The sequence below is a fragment of the Eutrigla gurnardus genome (assembly GCF_963514095.1).
Source record: "Eutrigla gurnardus genome assembly, chromosome: 15".
Lineage (NCBI taxonomy): Eukaryota > Metazoa > Chordata > Actinopteri > Perciformes > Triglidae > Eutrigla > Eutrigla gurnardus.
The window spans coordinates 19,324,155-19,342,391 of NC_139938.1; the positions used below are offsets into that span (position 1 = coordinate 19,324,155).

General features: G+C 41.2%; 2 protein-coding genes across 3 annotated transcripts; both read left to right on the forward strand.

Moving 5' to 3' along the window:
- Positions 1-343: 343 nt before the first annotated feature.
- Positions 344-5,919, forward strand: LOC311026096 (solute carrier family 35 member F2-like). Its single transcript, XM_084029430.1, has 9 exons — positions 344-463; positions 1,080-1,187; positions 2,000-2,172; positions 2,579-2,706; positions 3,085-3,244; positions 3,645-3,801; positions 4,434-4,486; positions 4,564-4,718; positions 5,282-5,919. The coding sequence occupies exons 2-9, from the start codon at positions 1,099-1,101 to the stop codon at positions 5,501-5,503; spliced, it is 1,137 nt and encodes a 378-aa protein (XP_083885556.1). The 5' UTR covers positions 344-463; positions 1,080-1,098; the 3' UTR covers positions 5,504-5,919.
- Positions 5,920-7,493: 1,574 nt separating this feature from the next.
- elmod1 (ELMO/CED-12 domain containing 1) lies at positions 7,494-14,932 on the forward strand. 2 transcript variants are annotated; one of them, XM_084029003.1, is made up of 11 exons: positions 7,494-7,564; positions 9,634-9,779; positions 10,049-10,077; positions 10,220-10,317; positions 10,599-10,728; positions 10,952-11,085; positions 11,202-11,270; positions 12,290-12,310; positions 12,777-12,827; positions 13,549-13,682; positions 13,919-14,932. In XM_084029003.1, the coding sequence occupies exons 1-11, from the start codon at positions 7,548-7,550 to the stop codon at positions 14,092-14,094; spliced, it is 1,005 nt and encodes a 334-aa protein (XP_083885129.1). In that variant the 5' UTR covers positions 7,494-7,547; the 3' UTR covers positions 14,095-14,932. The 2 variants fall into 2 exon arrangements, with proteins under 2 accessions (XP_083885129.1, XP_083885130.1); XM_084029004.1 differs by lacking the exon at positions 12,290-12,310.
- Positions 14,933-18,237: the final 3,305 nt, after the last annotated feature.

Consider the following 18,237-nt stretch of genomic DNA (forward strand, 5'->3'; position numbering starts at 1 on the left):
TGTACTACAAGTGCTACACATTTGATGTTTACAGGCAACAAATGCACCATAATTCAAAAAGTGTGACATGAAAACTCGTAATTAGTTAAGTAACTACAGCTCTTTTAAAAAGTGCAGTAAAGAGTACGCTGTGATATAGCATACTTGAAGTATAAAGTAGCATACAAATGGAAATACTCAAGTAAAGTACCTTTGAAAATGTACTTAAATCAGCTTCCTTCCACCGTCGATTCTCATCAGCACCAGACCAAGTTTGACTGCACGGCGCCGACGTCATTCAGCGTCATGTTTCGACCAATCAAGAGCACAGGAGGCGGTGCTTGGTGACACGGGGCTAGGTTGACTCGCGCGGAGAGTTGTGGTAAAGGCGGATGTCGGCGCTACTTCAATAAGCAGCATGGGGAATTCATCGTAGCTGAAGCGTTTCCCCGCACTCTTCATGACTGAAGAAGAAGAGCGAAAGGTTCGTACACTGCCATTGTTCGTACACAATAGAGCTTCCCCTCGCGTGACGATTTATATCCTGGTATTTGTAGTTCTGGGGGAAGCCAGAATGTATGACGCTGTCACTCGCGCGCAGCTAAACTACCTTGATAAATAGATAGTTTCATATAACTGTTGTTAATGCTAGTCGTTCATGCCTGTTTACGCATTATTATCGCCATATAACAACGTGAGACGGACGACATTCAAATTCGGCGTACATTACATGTCGTAAATAGGTGTAATTCTTCCCCAAAACGTGCTTACCTGTATATTTTAAATACCTTTATTGTAAGCCAAACCTATAAGTTAGATAACGCACACTGCTGTAACTTATGCCGAACTGCTCGAAACAAGGTAAACCAGGTTGTCTGATGTTTTTTTTTTTAACTCATAATCCTCCTCTTTGACGTGGACCATTATTTTAAATATAATCATATCAAGAGTCACATGGGGTTTGGGTCACATCACATTCATGTGGGGATTTGGTACCATGTTATCCGTGAGTAATCTTAGTCTGATGAAGACACTGAGCGCCAAGGACACTAATCCCATCCCCGATGGTTTTCATCTCTCATACTTTCACTAATTCCCAGGTTTACAGCTCCCTAAGATATGGACGTGCACGGTGAAGAGAGACTGTGTGGGAAATGGAGAGTTACCTGCGGTCTGCACAGTTACAACCTGAGGGATGTCTTGACATGGTGAGTACTTATCCGGCTGTCTGCTGCTTAAAACCCGCCAGTTACTCACAGAAGACATTTCAACGGGTCGCGTTGAGAAGCAGGTGTAATAAAAAATAATCATGGCTGAATTCCATTTAGATGCTTACATTTCAGGGTCCTGGTAGTGTGCATCATGCACGCTAATGCCTCAGTTTAGAGGGACACTTGAATGTAACAGATGCTTTAATATCATTACTAACAGCTGTGGGTTTCCTATGACACATTAAAACGTCTGCTGAGGAAAAAAAGCATGTATTTATTGCAATTAGTTCATTACAATATGTGCTAATGTTTATTTTTTTAAGTGAACGCAGGAAAATAATGTGACCAAAACAAGATAAAATTGAAATTCTTGTGCCAGAGGTCAATCACACAGGAGAGGAAAAAAGAAAACACCATTAAGTAACAGCATAAACCAATGGAGTAATAATATAAAGTAAAGTTTATGACAAGAGAAAGTCCAGCAGTAAATGAATATACATTTAGTGAAATAAGTAAACTATAACAGAAGAAGTAAATTACAACATCATAAGAATAAAAATATGCAAAACCAGACGGAAAGTGTCTGTTGACAGTATTAATCTCGTTACAATGATGAAGTGTACTCTGGGATCATTCGCTACACTGTGACATCACAATGTGAAAGGAGCACCCTTCTGCCAGCACCCACATTAACTCTGGGATGTAGGTTGACTTGTGAAGAGCTTCACACCCTCACGACTTTGACAAAGAGCCACCAGGTGGGGCTGTTGGGACGTAGTTGACCACGATGCTCTCCCTGACGCCCCCAGGCACCTGCTGAAGACCATCGTCATGGGGCAGGTCTTGTCCCTGCTGATCTGCGGGACGGCGGTGAGCTGTCAGTACCTGGCCGACGCCCGGGTGCAGACGCCCATGCTGCAGAGCTTCCTGAACTACACCCTGCTGCTCCTCATCTACACCCCCATCCTCTGCACCCGCAAAGGTCAGAGGACCCCGACTACTCCTTCTCTCTTTACAGCTCCGATGCAACGTTTGAGAAAAAACTCCTGAGAAAAATACCTTTAGTCTCTTTAGTCTTTAGTGGTTCATTGTTTCATTGTTAGCAGCTTTAAATTGAATGGTAATTACATCATAATATAAAACAAAAACGGTTGGAAATTTTATCACAATTTGATGGACAAGCTGTTACAAAAGCTTCATTTTGGCCTACAATAATCACAAAACAACTCAGCAAGGCCGTGGAACTGGTTAATGTCATTATATTTGCAAATCTATATTTAAACCCATGAAAAGGACAATTTGGGCCATTTTCTTACCAATTTTTTTTAAATTAAGTGTGTTACAAAACACTTTTCCTCCTCTGAATCAAACCGTCTCGGTTTCTACAGGTGACGGGAACATCCTACAAATTTTAAAAACCAAGTGGTGGAAGTATTTGGTGATGGGTCTGGCAGACGTGGAAGCCAACTATACAGTTGTGACGGCTTACCAGTTCACCACCCTGACGAGTATCCAGGTGAGAGAAAACGGTCTCGATGCTGCTGCTTCAACATAAACAGGAAAGTAATCCGCTGAACTAAACATAAGTCATTTTTCTTTAAAAATGGCACTTGCTCTAATATGATTATTTGCTGTTTTTTGTGTTTTTTCCTTCCTCTGAACTACCAAAGCAACAAATTACCTGCTTTTTTATTGAGTAATGGTATAAACATTGGGAGGAAAGAAAGCTGGCAGTATTAGTCGAGTAGCCCACAGATTCCTGTTTATTATGATGTTATGATGATGAGAATGTATTGACTTTATTGTGATTGTAATTGTGAATTTCTGCTGCTGGCAGAAATATCTTGTACATGAAGTGCCAGTCAGCCTTTGTGCCGTTTACCGTGTGTTCCAGCTGCTGGACTGCTTCGTGATCCCGGTCCTGATGGTACTCTCCTGGTTCTTCCTGAAGACCCGCTTCAGGCTGATCCACTTCATAGCCGTGGCGGTGTGCCTGTTGGGGGTCGGGGCCATGGTGGGAGCTGACGTCATGGCTGGAAGAGACCAGGGATCCTGTAAGGAAAATGTCTTTAATATAGGTTTTAAACGCTGGCTTTAGTAATTGAGAACCAGCTAGCACGGTGGTGAGGCTTGGCCGAGGGTTTTAAACACTGGCTTTAGTAATTGAGAACCAGCTAACACGGTGGTGAGGCTTGGCTAGGTGTTTTAAACGCTTGAGAACCACTCATTAAAGTCAGAGCACAAACTGGGCTGGATTGGGTTTTACTATTGTAAAGTGATGTGTTGAGTTTGTGATGAGATATTCGAAGCTGCTCACTTTCTCTACTACTGGATTTAGGTCAGGACTCAACCATCACTGGGATCGAGCAACAACCTTAACATTGCAACTTCTGCTCAAAGGTTCGTATGTTATGAACCCGTAAATCAGCTGCCTGTCTGTCCCTCTCCCTGCAGCCACTGACGTCGTGCTGGGAGACGGGTTGGTCCTGATCAGCGCCGTCCTCTACGCCGTGTCCAACGTGTGCCAAGAGTACACGGTGAAGAACTTGAGCCACGTGGAGTTCCTGGGCATGATGGGCCTCTTCGGGACCCTCATCAGCGGCACGCAGCTGTGGGTGACTGTTTAAATCCCTCACGTATTCTGATGTGCACCAAAACCTGATTTACTGATTTATTTAGGTGTTAAAACGTGGAGTTAACGCTGTATCGGCTCCGTTTATGGATCATATTTTAAGCTTCTGGATTGTGTGACATCATTCCAATATAGTCATAAACTGCCAAGAGGAGTTATAAAGTAGTGACTGTGGGGATGCCAAATGGTAACGGGCTTAATGGAATCATTAAATAGGGCCTGCATATTCTTATTTCATTTTTCATTCAAATTTTTATTGAAATCCAAATTTTTTTATAGGGAGATAAAAAAAAATAAAAAAAATCCCTCCCTCCCTAGTATATTAAACATCACAACTTACATCATTTTATTTTTCTTTAAAAATATAAATAAATACAAATAAAATAATAATAAAAAATAATAAAAATAGCACCTGCATATTTTAATAATAATAAAAAAAATATATTTTTTTAATAATTTTATATGATGTTTGGTGCCAGTGTATCGATGACGTATCCCAGCAGGGAGTATCACGATATTCCTATATATCGCCCCACCACTAATGTAATACTCTTGATTGACAGCAGATAATGTTTTCGAAGGCGTTTTGCTGACTTTGCTCGTCTTTACAGCGCCGTGCTGGAAACTCGTGCAGTAGCGGCCATAAAATGGGACTTTGACATTGGTAAGTGCGTTTTTCCTGCCTGGTTAAAGTCGTGTGTTGACCATCTCTCTCTTGCTAACGTTCTCTTCATCGTGCAGCCCAGCTGTTTGCCGTCTACGCCCTGTGCATGTGCGCTCTGTACAGCTTCATGCCCGTCGTGGTGAAGATGACGAGCGCCACGGCGGTCAACCTCTCCCTGCTCACCGCCGACCTCTTCAGCCTCTTCTGTGGCATCTTCCTCTTCCACTACACGGTGGGTGTGATCACAAGAGCAACGTAGAGGCTTCCTCATTAAACACAGGGCTGGTAGGGTGCTGGAAATCCTTGAAAATACTTTAGTGTGGTGGTTTCAAGGTTTGAAAAGTGCTTGAAATGTGTGTTCTATGTGATGACATATATGATATAACAGAGAAAAGAAGATCTCCATATTTGAGGGACTGAAAGCAGCATTTTCTGACATTTCTGCATGAAAAATTACTTTTGATGATGAACAGATGATGAAAATAGTTGGTGATTATATTTCTGTGGAATAAGTTTTCCTTTCATTTGTGGTCCTTCTGTAAAAAGCTGTCTCCAAACATCATGTTGGTTGTTTAGAGGACAATAAGATCTCATTTAATGTGATGAACAAGTGACATAATAAGTAGACTGAATACTAAGGATTGGATTGATACAAATATGTAGTTTACCACAGCTGGAAGGTGCTGGAAAAGCATGGAAATGCACCTTGGAATGCTTGCAAAGTGCTTGAATTTGACTTTGGAAAAGGTGTAGGAACCCTGTAAACAATGGAAAAACCTTGTGTTTCGTCCTCAGTTTTCGACGCTGTACATCATCTCGTTTGTCGTCATCACCGTGGGCTTCGTCCTGTTCAACGCCGTTCCCACGTACTCGGCTCTGCCGGAGTCCGGCTCCCTCGAGGACGAGCCCGCAGCCGAGCTGTTCGCCGACGCCACGGCCGAGAGCTCCTCGGACCGCTTGCTGTCGGCTGGTGGAGACGAGAAGACGGAGACGGTGGTGGCCGTGGCGGCTCTCTGACCGAAGACGGACGAACGTAGCTGAACGTTGATTCACTGCGACGCTCAGAGGTGTGTTTTTCCTCCATTGGAGTTTTTTAGAGAGATTTCTTCATTAACACTCATCAAACATCCTCTAATGCTGAACACGTACTGGATGTCAACGTGTTAAACTGCACTGCTATTTATTGTGCCCAAAAACTGTTACTTCCTCTTTCCCCCTTTTTTAAAATCAACATATTTTATATTTAAAAAAAACCTTCTCTGCTGTATTACGTCGTTATTTTTGAATAAGTTGTATTTTTTTTTTTTTGTTACCTATGCTGCTGTTAACATTTTCGATGGGGAATCTACCAAATATGCTGTAAATGCTGTAAATCACGCATGATGTCATGCCGGAGTTTCACTTTTTACTATTAAATTAATTTTTATATTCTCTTGGGTCTGCATCGTTTTTCCAATTACTTTACATGTTTCTGTTTGGTTGTTGTTTTTTGGCAAATTTAGTCATTATGAACTCATAAACACATTTTTGGCCATAACTCAAGAATTCTTAATTACATGATTAGTTAATTATGACAAATTCACATAAAAATATCTAATATAAACATGATTAATTGATGGATGTAAACTGCATCTTGACTGGTGAGGTATACAACCACGAGGCCGTAATTGATGAATACCTGACGTCTCTACACCGATATTGTGTTTTTGCATTATTGTATATTTGGCTATTATAGGCAGAATAAGGATCTTTGATGGATGAATTCTCTTTTCGGTTACGGATGAAGTAAATTCCATTCAACACAATCCCCGATACTGGGTTTAGTTTGGCGAGTACATGATAAATTGATTGATGCCTTCATTCATGTTGCAAAAGTGGAAAAAACGGTAATATTTGCATCCTGTGCTCATGACAAAAACAACAGTTAATACACATAATAAAACATTTTGACATGAAAATTACTTATTTTATATATTTTTTTAACCTTTTACTTTAAATGTATGTTTATGCTTGTTGCACTGCCCCCAAGTGGCAACAAAATGTTATTGCAGGTTAATTAAAATGCAGCTTTGAGACAGAGCAGGGTTTTAAATGGTGTAGAGCAAGATCTTTGTTTGTTTGTTTGTTTGTTTGTTTGTTTGTTTTTAAGTCAGACGACAGGAAAGTGCCCATAAACTTAAACTTAAAAGCGAACCACACACACACTCTCACACACACACACACACACACACACACACACACACACACACACACGCACACACACACACACACACACACACACACACACACACACACACACACACACACACACACTCATCTGAAGAAAGTGTGAAAGAGATGATGCATGAATTGATTTGTGATTGCTTCGACCCTTTGTGTGTGTGTGTGTGTGTGTGTGTGTGTGTGTGTGTGTGTGTGTGTGTGTGTGTGTGTGTGTGTGTGTGTGTGTGTGTGTGTGTGTGTGTGTGTGTGTGCACTGCATCGGCGCGCTGTAGCTTTTAGAAGTGAGCCTCCTCCGGTCGGTGACTGTCATCATGGAGGAAAAGCAGACGACTGGAGCCGAGTGAAGAGCGCAGATCTCCGCATCCGCATCTGCCTTTCGTCGTTATTTGAACCCGGTAAGAGGAAAACCGTGAGAATGCATCGCATGAATTGTTAGTATTATTGCTTGTGTCGTCTGCAGAGCCGCTGTTTACAGACGCCGTCTGTCGCTCCGGATTACGCTCAGGGCTCCGGGCTTTGCTAATCGGACCGGAGACGAACCGGGCGTTAATCAACTGGTTTTTACTGCGAAATAAACGTTATAGCTCCGAGCGTGTTTCTGTTTCACGGCACTGATTGCTAGAAACGCCGCATACCGGGGGGGAGGGGGAGGAGGGGGGCAGCAGCAGCAGCAGCAGCAGCCGCAGATCAGGTGCGCGTTCACGCTTCAGCACCGCGAACAGCTCCGGAGCTGCGGGCCTCGCGGACACCAGATCATCCCGGTCACCTGCTCTCTCTCTCTCCTCTCTGCTTCCAGGTGATCGACACGAACAGCCTCGAGGACACCTGAGCGGCCGCCATGAAGCATTTCCTGAGGTAAAGACGCTCCGTTACATCGACGTGGATGAGTCCATTCACCCCCCCCCCCCCCCCTCCCTTTCCTGAGCCCTTCTTTCCATGTTTATCTCCACTCTAATGTTGTTTGTACTAAATACATTCCCAGTTCACCCATTCAAGCCCAATCTATTTTGAGACTGCTGCTGGTGGTGTGAACTGGTTTGAGTGGGTCTGATAGAGGAGGCCTCTTAATTATGAAAACCAAGTCTCTATTAATAGATTTCTGTCTTTATATAATAACTATTTAAATGTTACATTAACGAGCGTTGTTATTGGTTATAATAGTTTGCTATATTTGTGCAGCAAATCTAATTTTCTCGTAGATGTGTATGAATTACAAATATTCTATATTCTCAGGTGTTTTCTTCTTTGCAAAGCTGTACTAGATAAAGGAGGCTAAGCTAAATAGATTTAAAACAAGACAATAAAGTAAATAAAACATAATAGAGGATATAGAAATGAGCTTGGATGAAAAACACCCCAGAGAGAATTAAAGCTGCAGCGTGCAGTGCATGATATGAATATAATAGCCCCTAATTTGATTTAATTAAAGGCTTTGGTAGACACAAAAGTACTACATCTTTAAATATTCTGGATGTTTCTTCCAGATATGTGGTGCATTAAAAACTCAACCCCGCTTCTCCACGTTTACTTTGGACCACAATCAAAATATGTTTTAGTCCTTTTTGCTTCGGTTCCAAAGATATTTAACTTCGATTAGCTTTTAATGAACGACAACGGAGCCCGGCTTTCACAGTTTGTTTACAGTAATTAAACTAATGTTCTGAGATGAATGTGGTATTTGTAGATTTAAAATGATTCACAGTCCAGCTAATGGTTTTTGGCTGATCAGAGTATTGGGAAGGATTTAAATGGGACTTGAGTCTTGGAGCGAAACAAAAGCAGAAGCAAAATAAAGCAGAGGTGGACATATCCTGACTTTCCAGAGACTGATATATTATAAAAATAATGCTTCCTTGAAGGTTAAGAAAATGACAACGTGTCTATAGGAGCTCTTTAACATGCCGGTCTCATCCCCACGACTAGCGGGTGATGATGTTACGATGTGATTCCTCAGCATCGGACGGGGATTTTATTCCCTCTTTGAAAGGCTGTAAACTCTATTCCACAAAAAACTAAACAAAGAGGGAAGTGACCCCCCTCCTCCTCCGCCTGTGTGGCTTTCCAGGTTTATGCTGATGGATTCTTCGCAGCTTCATTGCCAATTTCATCCCCGATAATAAAAACAAATCTTTTACAAAGATTTTACATGAAAAACAGCAAAGACACAAGTCTTCCTAGCGGAGAAGGAAGCAGGCAAAGGCTGGAAATCATTTAGACTCTTAACAGGTCGCTTTGCTTTTCCCCGACACACACACTCACACACACACACACACACACACACACACACGCACACGCACACGCACACGCACACGCACACACACACACACACACACACACACACACACACACACACACACACACACACACACACACACCTCCATTTTCATTCTCAGTGTCACCTTTAAAAATAGCTCCGTCTGATCAGCTGCAAGTCGACAAGTACAACAGTTTTCTGACTGTTTGAAAATGTATTTAAGCGATTCATTGATTATCAATAATATTTGGATTTATTGACTTATTGTTGCGGCTGAAAAACATATTGATTAGATCTTAGTTTTTACTCAAAATGAAGAACAAATATGCTATTATCATGGTATATGGGTTAAAAAAACATTTAAAAACTATTTAAAAATAATAACTATATATACATCAGCAAAGGGAAGACATCAACCAGGACCTCCTGACATATATATCATGATATATTATAAAATATTATCATATATAATTCAACATATTAACATTTATTAAATGTTTTCATTTCAACAACCAAAAATTCCTCTTTGAGAAATACTGGATGTTTTTTTTAAAGACTCTTTTTAAAGAAACTGGGGTCACCAGAAGGTCATTAAAGCCTCCCAATCAGCGGCTCGATTCTAAAACCCACATTCAACATCTGAGTCTCTCCCCTCCCGTCTCCTCTCCAGAGTGGTGACCCAGTTCTTCCTGTTCCTCTACTGTAAATGTCTCTGGCGAGGCCTCAAGTTCGTCGCCAGGAAGTTAACGGGACGCTGCGAGCTGCAGCGAATCTGCTACAACAACAAGCACGGAGCCCGCCGGACCCTCAAGATAGGTAGACCCGCACACTGCCTGTCGTTTATCTGATAAATTCATGTTTATCTTGTTCTATTTATGCACAAAATACACTTTACAGTGTCTCATCTAAAAGCATATTTTAGGTGTTAATTTGCCAAAAGGAATAACTCACCAGTTTGATTGAGATTCCCTGGAATCCACAGAAAAACATGTTTTAAGGAGATATCATGAATAAATAATATCCGTGATAATAATTTAATATTAAGACATGCAGTTGTCTAACACTTTGCCACCATTTCCTTCCAGAATCATCTCTGAGGTACTCCAAGAATGAGGTAAGTGATCCCTTAAAGCCATGAATATGCAGCAGAATAAATATCATCACTTCTCTAGCTTCAAGTTGTTTACATCTCCCAACTCCCTCCTCCTCCTCCTCCTCCTCCTCCTCCTCCTCCTCCTCCTCCTCTTCCTCTCTAGCTGCTGCAGTCTGCCCTCAGTGTCCATCCCGATAAAGTGGAGAAGACCATTGATGACATCATGGCGCTGAAGAAGATCAACCCCGACACCAACCCACAGTGAGACGCGCCGCATTAACACGTTCCCGTGACGTTCTCACCTCGTGGTTTGAAAATTACCATCAACACATTGAAACGTCAGACTAGCTGTTAACACGATACTTTCATCCTGAATGATCCCAGTCGCTTCCACACAGTGAGACACACAGCTTATTAATTAAATACACTAGATAACGGCCAATAAGAGCCCACATTCACATCCGTGCATCCCTACACAAACACCGGTTCTTGTACTTTCCTGGTCAGTGAGTTCCCCGTCCTCTTCCCCGCGTGTCTCCCAGGTTGGGCATCTCTCTCCAGGCCAGCCTGCTGCAGATCGTGGGCTACAGGAGCCTGGTGGCGGAGGTGGAGAAGCTGCGCAGGGAGCCCTACGACTGTGAAAACCCCGAACATGAGGAGATGCTGATGAAGGTAGCGCAGCTAAACTATGTGGAGTGTAAAAAAAATATTTCACCATCAACCATTTTGAAGCATTTTAAATGTCCTGGCAACAGATGAATACCTGCAAAGGTCTTTTTAATGGGAGATGCCTTGCTAATTATTTACTGTACTAAGCGCTCTCTCTCTCTCTCTCTCTCTCTCTCTCTCTCTCTCTCTCTGTGTGTGTGTGTGTGTGTGTGTGTGTGTGTTGCAGCTGTGGAAGGAGCTGCGTCCCGACGCCCCTCTCACGGGTCGCATCTCCAAACAGTGGTGTGAAATCGGTTTCCAAGGCAGCGATCCCAAGACTGATTTCAGAGGCATGGGCCTGCTGGGCCTGCACAACCTGCTGTGAGCCGCCTGTCAAAAACACTGATCCAGAGCCAGCGCTGCACTCGTTCTTTGGGAGAAATGATTCATATTCTACGTATGCACTAAGCCTTTCTTTAATTCCCGTCTCTCTGCAGGTATTTCGCCGAACACGATAAAGCCACGGCTCTGCAGATGCTCCACGACTCCCTGCAACCGAAGCACAAGTATGGCCGCCTCCTCCCTTTTTATCCACTTTTTATCCAAAACGCAATCAAATTTAAAGGAATGCACCGAGTGTTTTGGTAGAAAGTCTGTCCGGGTTGACCGCAGTCTTGACTACACGGTAACTGACCTTACAGCAGAGGAGCTCAGTCCAGGATACATTTATTCAAACATAAAATCATGGCAATTATAGAGCTCCATCAATCAAATAATAAACCAGGTTGGAAGCTCATTCATATTTAATTTGCTTGTATATATTACATGCAGAAATCTACAGCCAGGTCTCCTAAAAATATGATGTTCCCATCCGAGGAAACTGCATTTTTTTAAATTTGATATAATTCTTTCATATATGTGATGATAGACATTCGACATGAAGAAAAAAAAACAACATATTGATGTATAGCCATGTAAAAGAGACTCAACTAAATGATAGCTACACAAGAAACGAAATTAAAGTATAGAAATACTAGAATAAATATATACAATGGTGTTCTGTATCTAACCTCATATTTTCAGCATTCTCACAATTAAAGCTGCACCATTTCATATTTTATATACTAATATTGGAGGAAATGATGACACCCATGTGCGGCCATAAACAGTGGACTCTGCTGGATGTGTTAAAGTGCATCTGCTTGCTAACAAGTTCAACTTTATGAGGCGATAACGCAACAAATGTTGGGGTTTTTCAGCTTGTTATGCTGCCCCCTAGTGGCCAAAATCTTTCTACCTGACACATGCGGTGTATCCCTTCATCATTAATGTGCACTCAGTCATCCTCGACTCTGCATTTACCACACTCTGCTTGATTATATCCATTCTTACAGCTTGAAGTCATTCACTGCGTCTTCTTTTCTCGACTCCCGCCGTCGCCGCTTGTATATTTTGTCATCGGCATCTCAGTGAGCTGTCTCATTTCACAAATGAAGGATTCTTCTTTTTTCTCCTCCACCTCCACCTCCGCCTCCACCCTTTATGCCCATGCCTCCCTCTCTGACTCTCACTTGCACTGTTGTAGGAGCACACTCAGAACGCCAAGGTACTGGATTTCCCTTTCATTCTTCTCACTGCATTCTTTTTATGCATTTGAAGCTCCGCCGAGCAGATTTATGAATATGTTTTCTGTACTCGGTCATCTCATATCACACTGACAGAGGCTGCTGGGAAATGTATTTATTTCATAGAATCTACACATGGATAATATGTTTACGGGTGTGCCACCACATTTTAATTCATATAAAAATAGTAATAATAGTTCAGGTTTAGGTAATTATATTCTATACTTTTCACTCTTGAACAGACAAAAAAAAATCCCACTTAATATTCTAAACCCATTATAAGAAACTAAGACATACGTATGATGTTTTTTCATACTCTATATAAATAATCAGTTTAAGCTCATTCAAATGTGTCTTCGTGGTGATTTAAACATTTGTCAGAAGGTTTCATGGTTGGTGTTTTCACATGTCGGCGGTTCATGATGCGAGTGTTGTTGTCCTTCACAGTGAGACAAACAAGCCTGAATGGGAGCAGAAGAACCTGGACAAAGCTATCGGGTGAGTTTCTGCACATCTGGGCTGCTGTGATGTTGCCATGGAGATCAACTGTGCACCTTGCACCTATTTGAGCTCTCAGCAGCGCCGACTGTTTTTTTTTCTGGCATTGTGAATAACGTTGGTGCAGAGAAGATAACTTTCAGAGTGTTTTTTTGAATGGTGACTAGCTACTGATGCCATGGCAACAGATTAGAATGGGTTGCGAAATGTGGAAGTATGTATAATGTTTTAATTAAAAAACAGGCAAATACTTCAATACTTAAAGTTGCATTTTCGTTGACTTTGAGTGGCGCTCCGTTGTAGTTTTTCAAGTAGGAGGTCAGAAAAAGTGAGACGACCCAAAACAAGAACACACATTTTGTTACCCAATAAAGGTAAAAAAAAAAAAAAGAACTGACTTTTTTGTTCTGAATATTGCCCCCCTCTCTCGGCTCTGTTTTATTTCCTACAGTGGCCCTGAGCCGTTGTAAAAAGAAGATATTTATAATGAATATAATTATTTTTAAACATGTTTTTTTCCATATTCAAATACAAATTCCACTCAAACACTTGAATTATTATTTCATCAGCACACATACAAAAAAAACCCCACTTAAACTCCGGTAGCTACTTTTATCTTTTGGCTTTTTGGGGGGGTAAATGAAAAAACAAACAGCCCACATCACCGACCCAAACCATGAACCAAACCAAAACGTCTGCATGTGTCACCGCCTCCCTCCAGATACTCCTTTGCCATCGTGGGCATCAACATCACAGACCTGGCCTTCTCTCTGCTGGTGAGCGGAGCTCTGAAGACCCACCTCTACAACGTGGCCCCAGAAATGCCCAGCCTGCTGCACTTCCAGCAGACCTTCTGTGAGTTTAGTTGTTTTCATGTTTATTTTCCATCATGTTATCGAGCTACCAGCATGATATTCTTTATTGTAATGGTTTTCCCCTTTAAGGTACGTTTGTTGGGAAAAAGTTGGTCTGAAAACCAAAAGAAAGAGCTGAAAGACGCTTTAAAGCTCGTTCCTCACTATAAGAGACGCATGCAAGTGACTGTGATATACTATAATAAATAATATTAAGGATTTTCCCCCTCTTTGCAGGTTACCTGATGCAGGAGTTTCACCGTTTCTGGGTGGAGGAGGATCCCAGCGACATCATGGAGTTCAACAGGGTCCGCTCCAAGTTCCACCGGAGGATCCTGCGGCAGCTGAAGAACCCAGACATGGCTCTGTGCCCCCACTTCTCCGCCTCCGACCTCCACCTGGTCAACCTCTAAACGAACGCCCCTGACCTGTGACCCCCCTCCACACTGACCCCTAATTACCTAATCACCCCTCCAACGGAGATCTCCCCCGGATGTCCGGTAAATCTGAAAACCTTTAACGTCGACGGTTCCTCAAACAGCTGGACACATCTGGGGAGACTCTCCTCCTCCTCCTCCTCTCCTCCTCTCCTCCTCCTCCTCCTCTCCTCCTCTCCTCCTCCTCCTCCTGTTCCTCTGCTCCGCCCACTCTGTCCCAGCTAACGTCATGTCGCGTCACTGCCAAAAGCTCACTCAATCACTGCACACACACACACACACACACACACACACACACACTGCCTCTACGCCCTCACTGCAGCGTTACACCACCAGCATCAGAGATGACCATAGCGATTGTAGCTGTGCATGAGGAGGCTGCACCACACGACTCATCCCTTATCCGTCGCTTCAGTGATTTAATCATGATTGTATCACAGCCATCACGCCTCAGTTACGCTTCTTCTTTCAGAACAAATCCAAATATTACTTTTTCTCAACCAAAAAAAAAAAAAAAGCAATGTAGTGCTCATCAGTTCAGAATATTTTGGCAATTAGCTGGTCGGGCTTTTCAGATGCGATAATGTGTTTAAAAATGAAGAGCTATGAGCATAAAATGAATATTGCTGGTGCTGATTTAAACGAAAGCTATTCAACAATAAAGTTAATCTCTTAGCTTTGTATTAGCTAATCGAGAAATAGATTGTGCTCTACTTTCTATGTCAAAGTGACATCAACACCGAAGACTTCTCCTTGCCAAAATATTGAATGTTTTTTTTTTTTTGTAAACCTGTAAACCTGCAGAGTTCATGAATATTTACAAGTTGCACATGTTGAATGTGTAGCATCACAGTTCCCAGTTTGGATACAAAAAAGAGCTAAAACTGTTTTTATTTGCGCAAAAAATGTTTCCTGAATTTTTCTTTTTTTTACAGGTTTGCAAAAAAAAAAGTTTCTTTGACCTTTGACCCCCATGCAGAGATTCTGTTCTGAATGTTTCCACGATTGTTTTAACTACTTTAATCCACCGAATGTGTGTCACGCACACTGTTGTATCAGCCAAAGCAATAATTTACATTCACCACGTCACTGCACCTTTTATTTGTGTATGTATTGATTTGCACTAAACGCGTGCCTAATTATTATATTATCTTATATCACTCGGAGCTGGAATGCTAATCACTTCATAGCATCGAGGGGTTAAAATGATTACCACCTTTGAGATGTGAGAGTAAACTAATGTCTTCTGGAAGTCGCTGCGTTTTACAACGTCCAGATTTGGCGGTAAAATCTGCTGAATTCAATAAAGCCAAAGACACGGAGGACTGACAGGAAGCGGTGGATGTCCGTGATTTTCTCTTTCTCTAAAGTAAAGTAACTTTCTTCAAAATGCTCCACATATAACAATGCATGCAACACAGTAGACAGCTGACAGTGGAAATGTCAGGCTAAAGACGGAGGCGTTGATTGGCCAGTCAACGCAGAGTTTTGTCACTGTCGGACACACCCAGCACCACCCATGGGTGCTCTGCTGCACCACTACACCCAACATGTGCTGCATTCGAGAAAGACTTGAGATCGAGACCATAAACCGATGTTTACAATGTTTACTGAGGTAATACATCAAAGTGAGAAGTAATTTTCTCATAGACTTCTATACAGTTTTTAAGGCACTTCAGCTTTGGCTTCACTTTTCAGACCCGGAGGTTGTGACCAAAGAGTGATTTTCTTTTGATGATTGTGTTATTTGTATCAACATTAGAGTAACAACAAGTATCTAACAAGAAAAAGTCAAAGATTAGAAGTACAATATTTTTACTTTACGATTTAAACGATAAAATTTGCTCACGATAAATCTTTCAAAGACGACCTGGATGATTGAGAGTTCAGTCACACTACAGAAGATGAAAAAAACCCCCAAACAATGACTGATTGATTGTCGGCGGAGCATCATTCTTGATTGTTATCTCAGCTCTGAGTCACATTCTCATTTTTCACTAAACAGATGAAATCATCTTTACGTTTTTTCCCCCTCGACTCGAACAACTGTATTTAACATTCACGAGCATTCGTGTGACGCTGACAGCTCCGACAAATGTACGATATCGTTTTTAACGCCACGCTTGCACTGTTGATTGTGTTTGAACAGTATTGAAGTGAACGTCAATGCTTTTATTTTTAGTTGTCAGTATCGAGCAGCTGTTTACTTCAGTGAATGTCAGTGTTGGTTTCATCTCCCGCTCGCATCTTGTTTTGCGTTGCTATGGTCAGCTTTGCACTAACTGTAAAAAAAAATAATGAAAAATGCAGTTTTCCTTTATGATAATAAAGCAGTAATTTGTGGTATTAGGAGTATACGATACTGTAGACGAAGTAAGGTGAATGCTGCTGTATATTCTGCTTTAAAAGACCACAGTCTGCATGATGGCATTCGGTATTCTTCAGTCTGAGCCTAAAGTACTAATAGATATTGTATTATATTGTGGTCGTGTGCTTCATTTGTCTGTGCTGTACATTTTGAGACCACAATAAAGACTTAATGTCAGGTAAAATTGCACAAAATAATGTGTTTTTTATTTACATTTAAGCGTGTGAACATGTTGTATTGTTGTATAGTATAAACCCAATAATTCGCATATTTAACCTTTACAATATCAAAAGCATATACAGAATGGTTCTTTTCAGAGTGTAATATTATTATAGATTATTATATTATTTCTGTTTTTATCACTGACAAATACAAATACATGTAAGATTTAATCTTGTAGTTTGTCAATCTGGAATTTATTTAACATAATTCATGGACTTCTGCATCATATCATATTACACATAAGTTGTCAAATGCTTGATGTAAAATCTTAACCTGAAAAGTGATGAGTAACTATAAATGTCAGATAAAAAGTGGAGTAAAAACAATGTTTTCCTATAATGTGTTAGAATAAAATGGGATTTCTCGAAGACCTTAAATTAAAAGTTTATTACAGCACTTGAGCAAAAAGTACTTTATTCCCCATTTACTGCCGTGAAGTCTTTTGTTCTCGGTTAATGAGCAGACAGCCAAGGAGCTAAAAATCAATATTTTTCATATTAAAGATGGCTCACACTGCTGTGTGTCATTACCACCAGAACCCACAGAGACTCGTCACCCAATTCTCCTCTCAGCTTCTTTTAACTCCTTTATTTTCACATTTCCAGCCTGCAAATTTACACGTGAACGTGCAGAAAATCATGACCTATTTACTTCCTAATGTGATTCAAACATACGACTTTATGGATGAACAGCAGAGGGCGCTGTCTCACACATGATGTTGGACAGACTGACAGATATGAACTCAGAGTGGAGGGGGGAAAACATGTACTGTATATCCGGTTTAAATGGAGAAATGTTGACTTTGTATGGTTTGTTTCTTCGCTGGATGAGGGTTTGAAGTCGTAGGTGTTTGTTTTATGTACCAGCACAAAGGGGGCGGGGTTACATGTCATGCTTTTAATCCCCGCTGACGCATTGCAGCAGCAAAGTGATCCAGAAGATAAGAAGAACAGACGGAGACGAACCGTCGATCCCTTCTTTTTTAAAGGTTAACTCATATTATTCCATTGTGGCAGAAAAACAGAAAGACCCTTTAATGCTACGATTTGCATAATATTTGATTTACATTACAAAATGAATACTTTAAAATGACCCAGAAACACAAACAAACATTATTATGGATCGTAAACCTTGAGCAAAGCCTTCAGAAAGGCTCCACGAACAGTCGACACGTAGAAAACAAACTGAACACGTGTTCGTCTGTGTTTGCAGAGAAGATGATTTATCTCCCCAAACAAACAAACAAACAAACAAGCAAACAAACAAACAAACACACAAACAAACAAACAATAAGAGAGATCACGTCTCGTCTTAGTGAAGCATTTGTGTGTGTTTTATGGAGCTAGAGGAACATTTAAATTATACTTTGCCTTTATTAGTGGCTAAAACAACCTTCCGACTGTGATGTCACCATTTTTATTGATAAAGTCAATTTAGTGTGATGTATATGAATGTTTCCACTCATCGTTTCTCAGATGGTTCGGAGTCATAATTGTCCATTTAACAGGAAATTCAATTCATCATAGTGA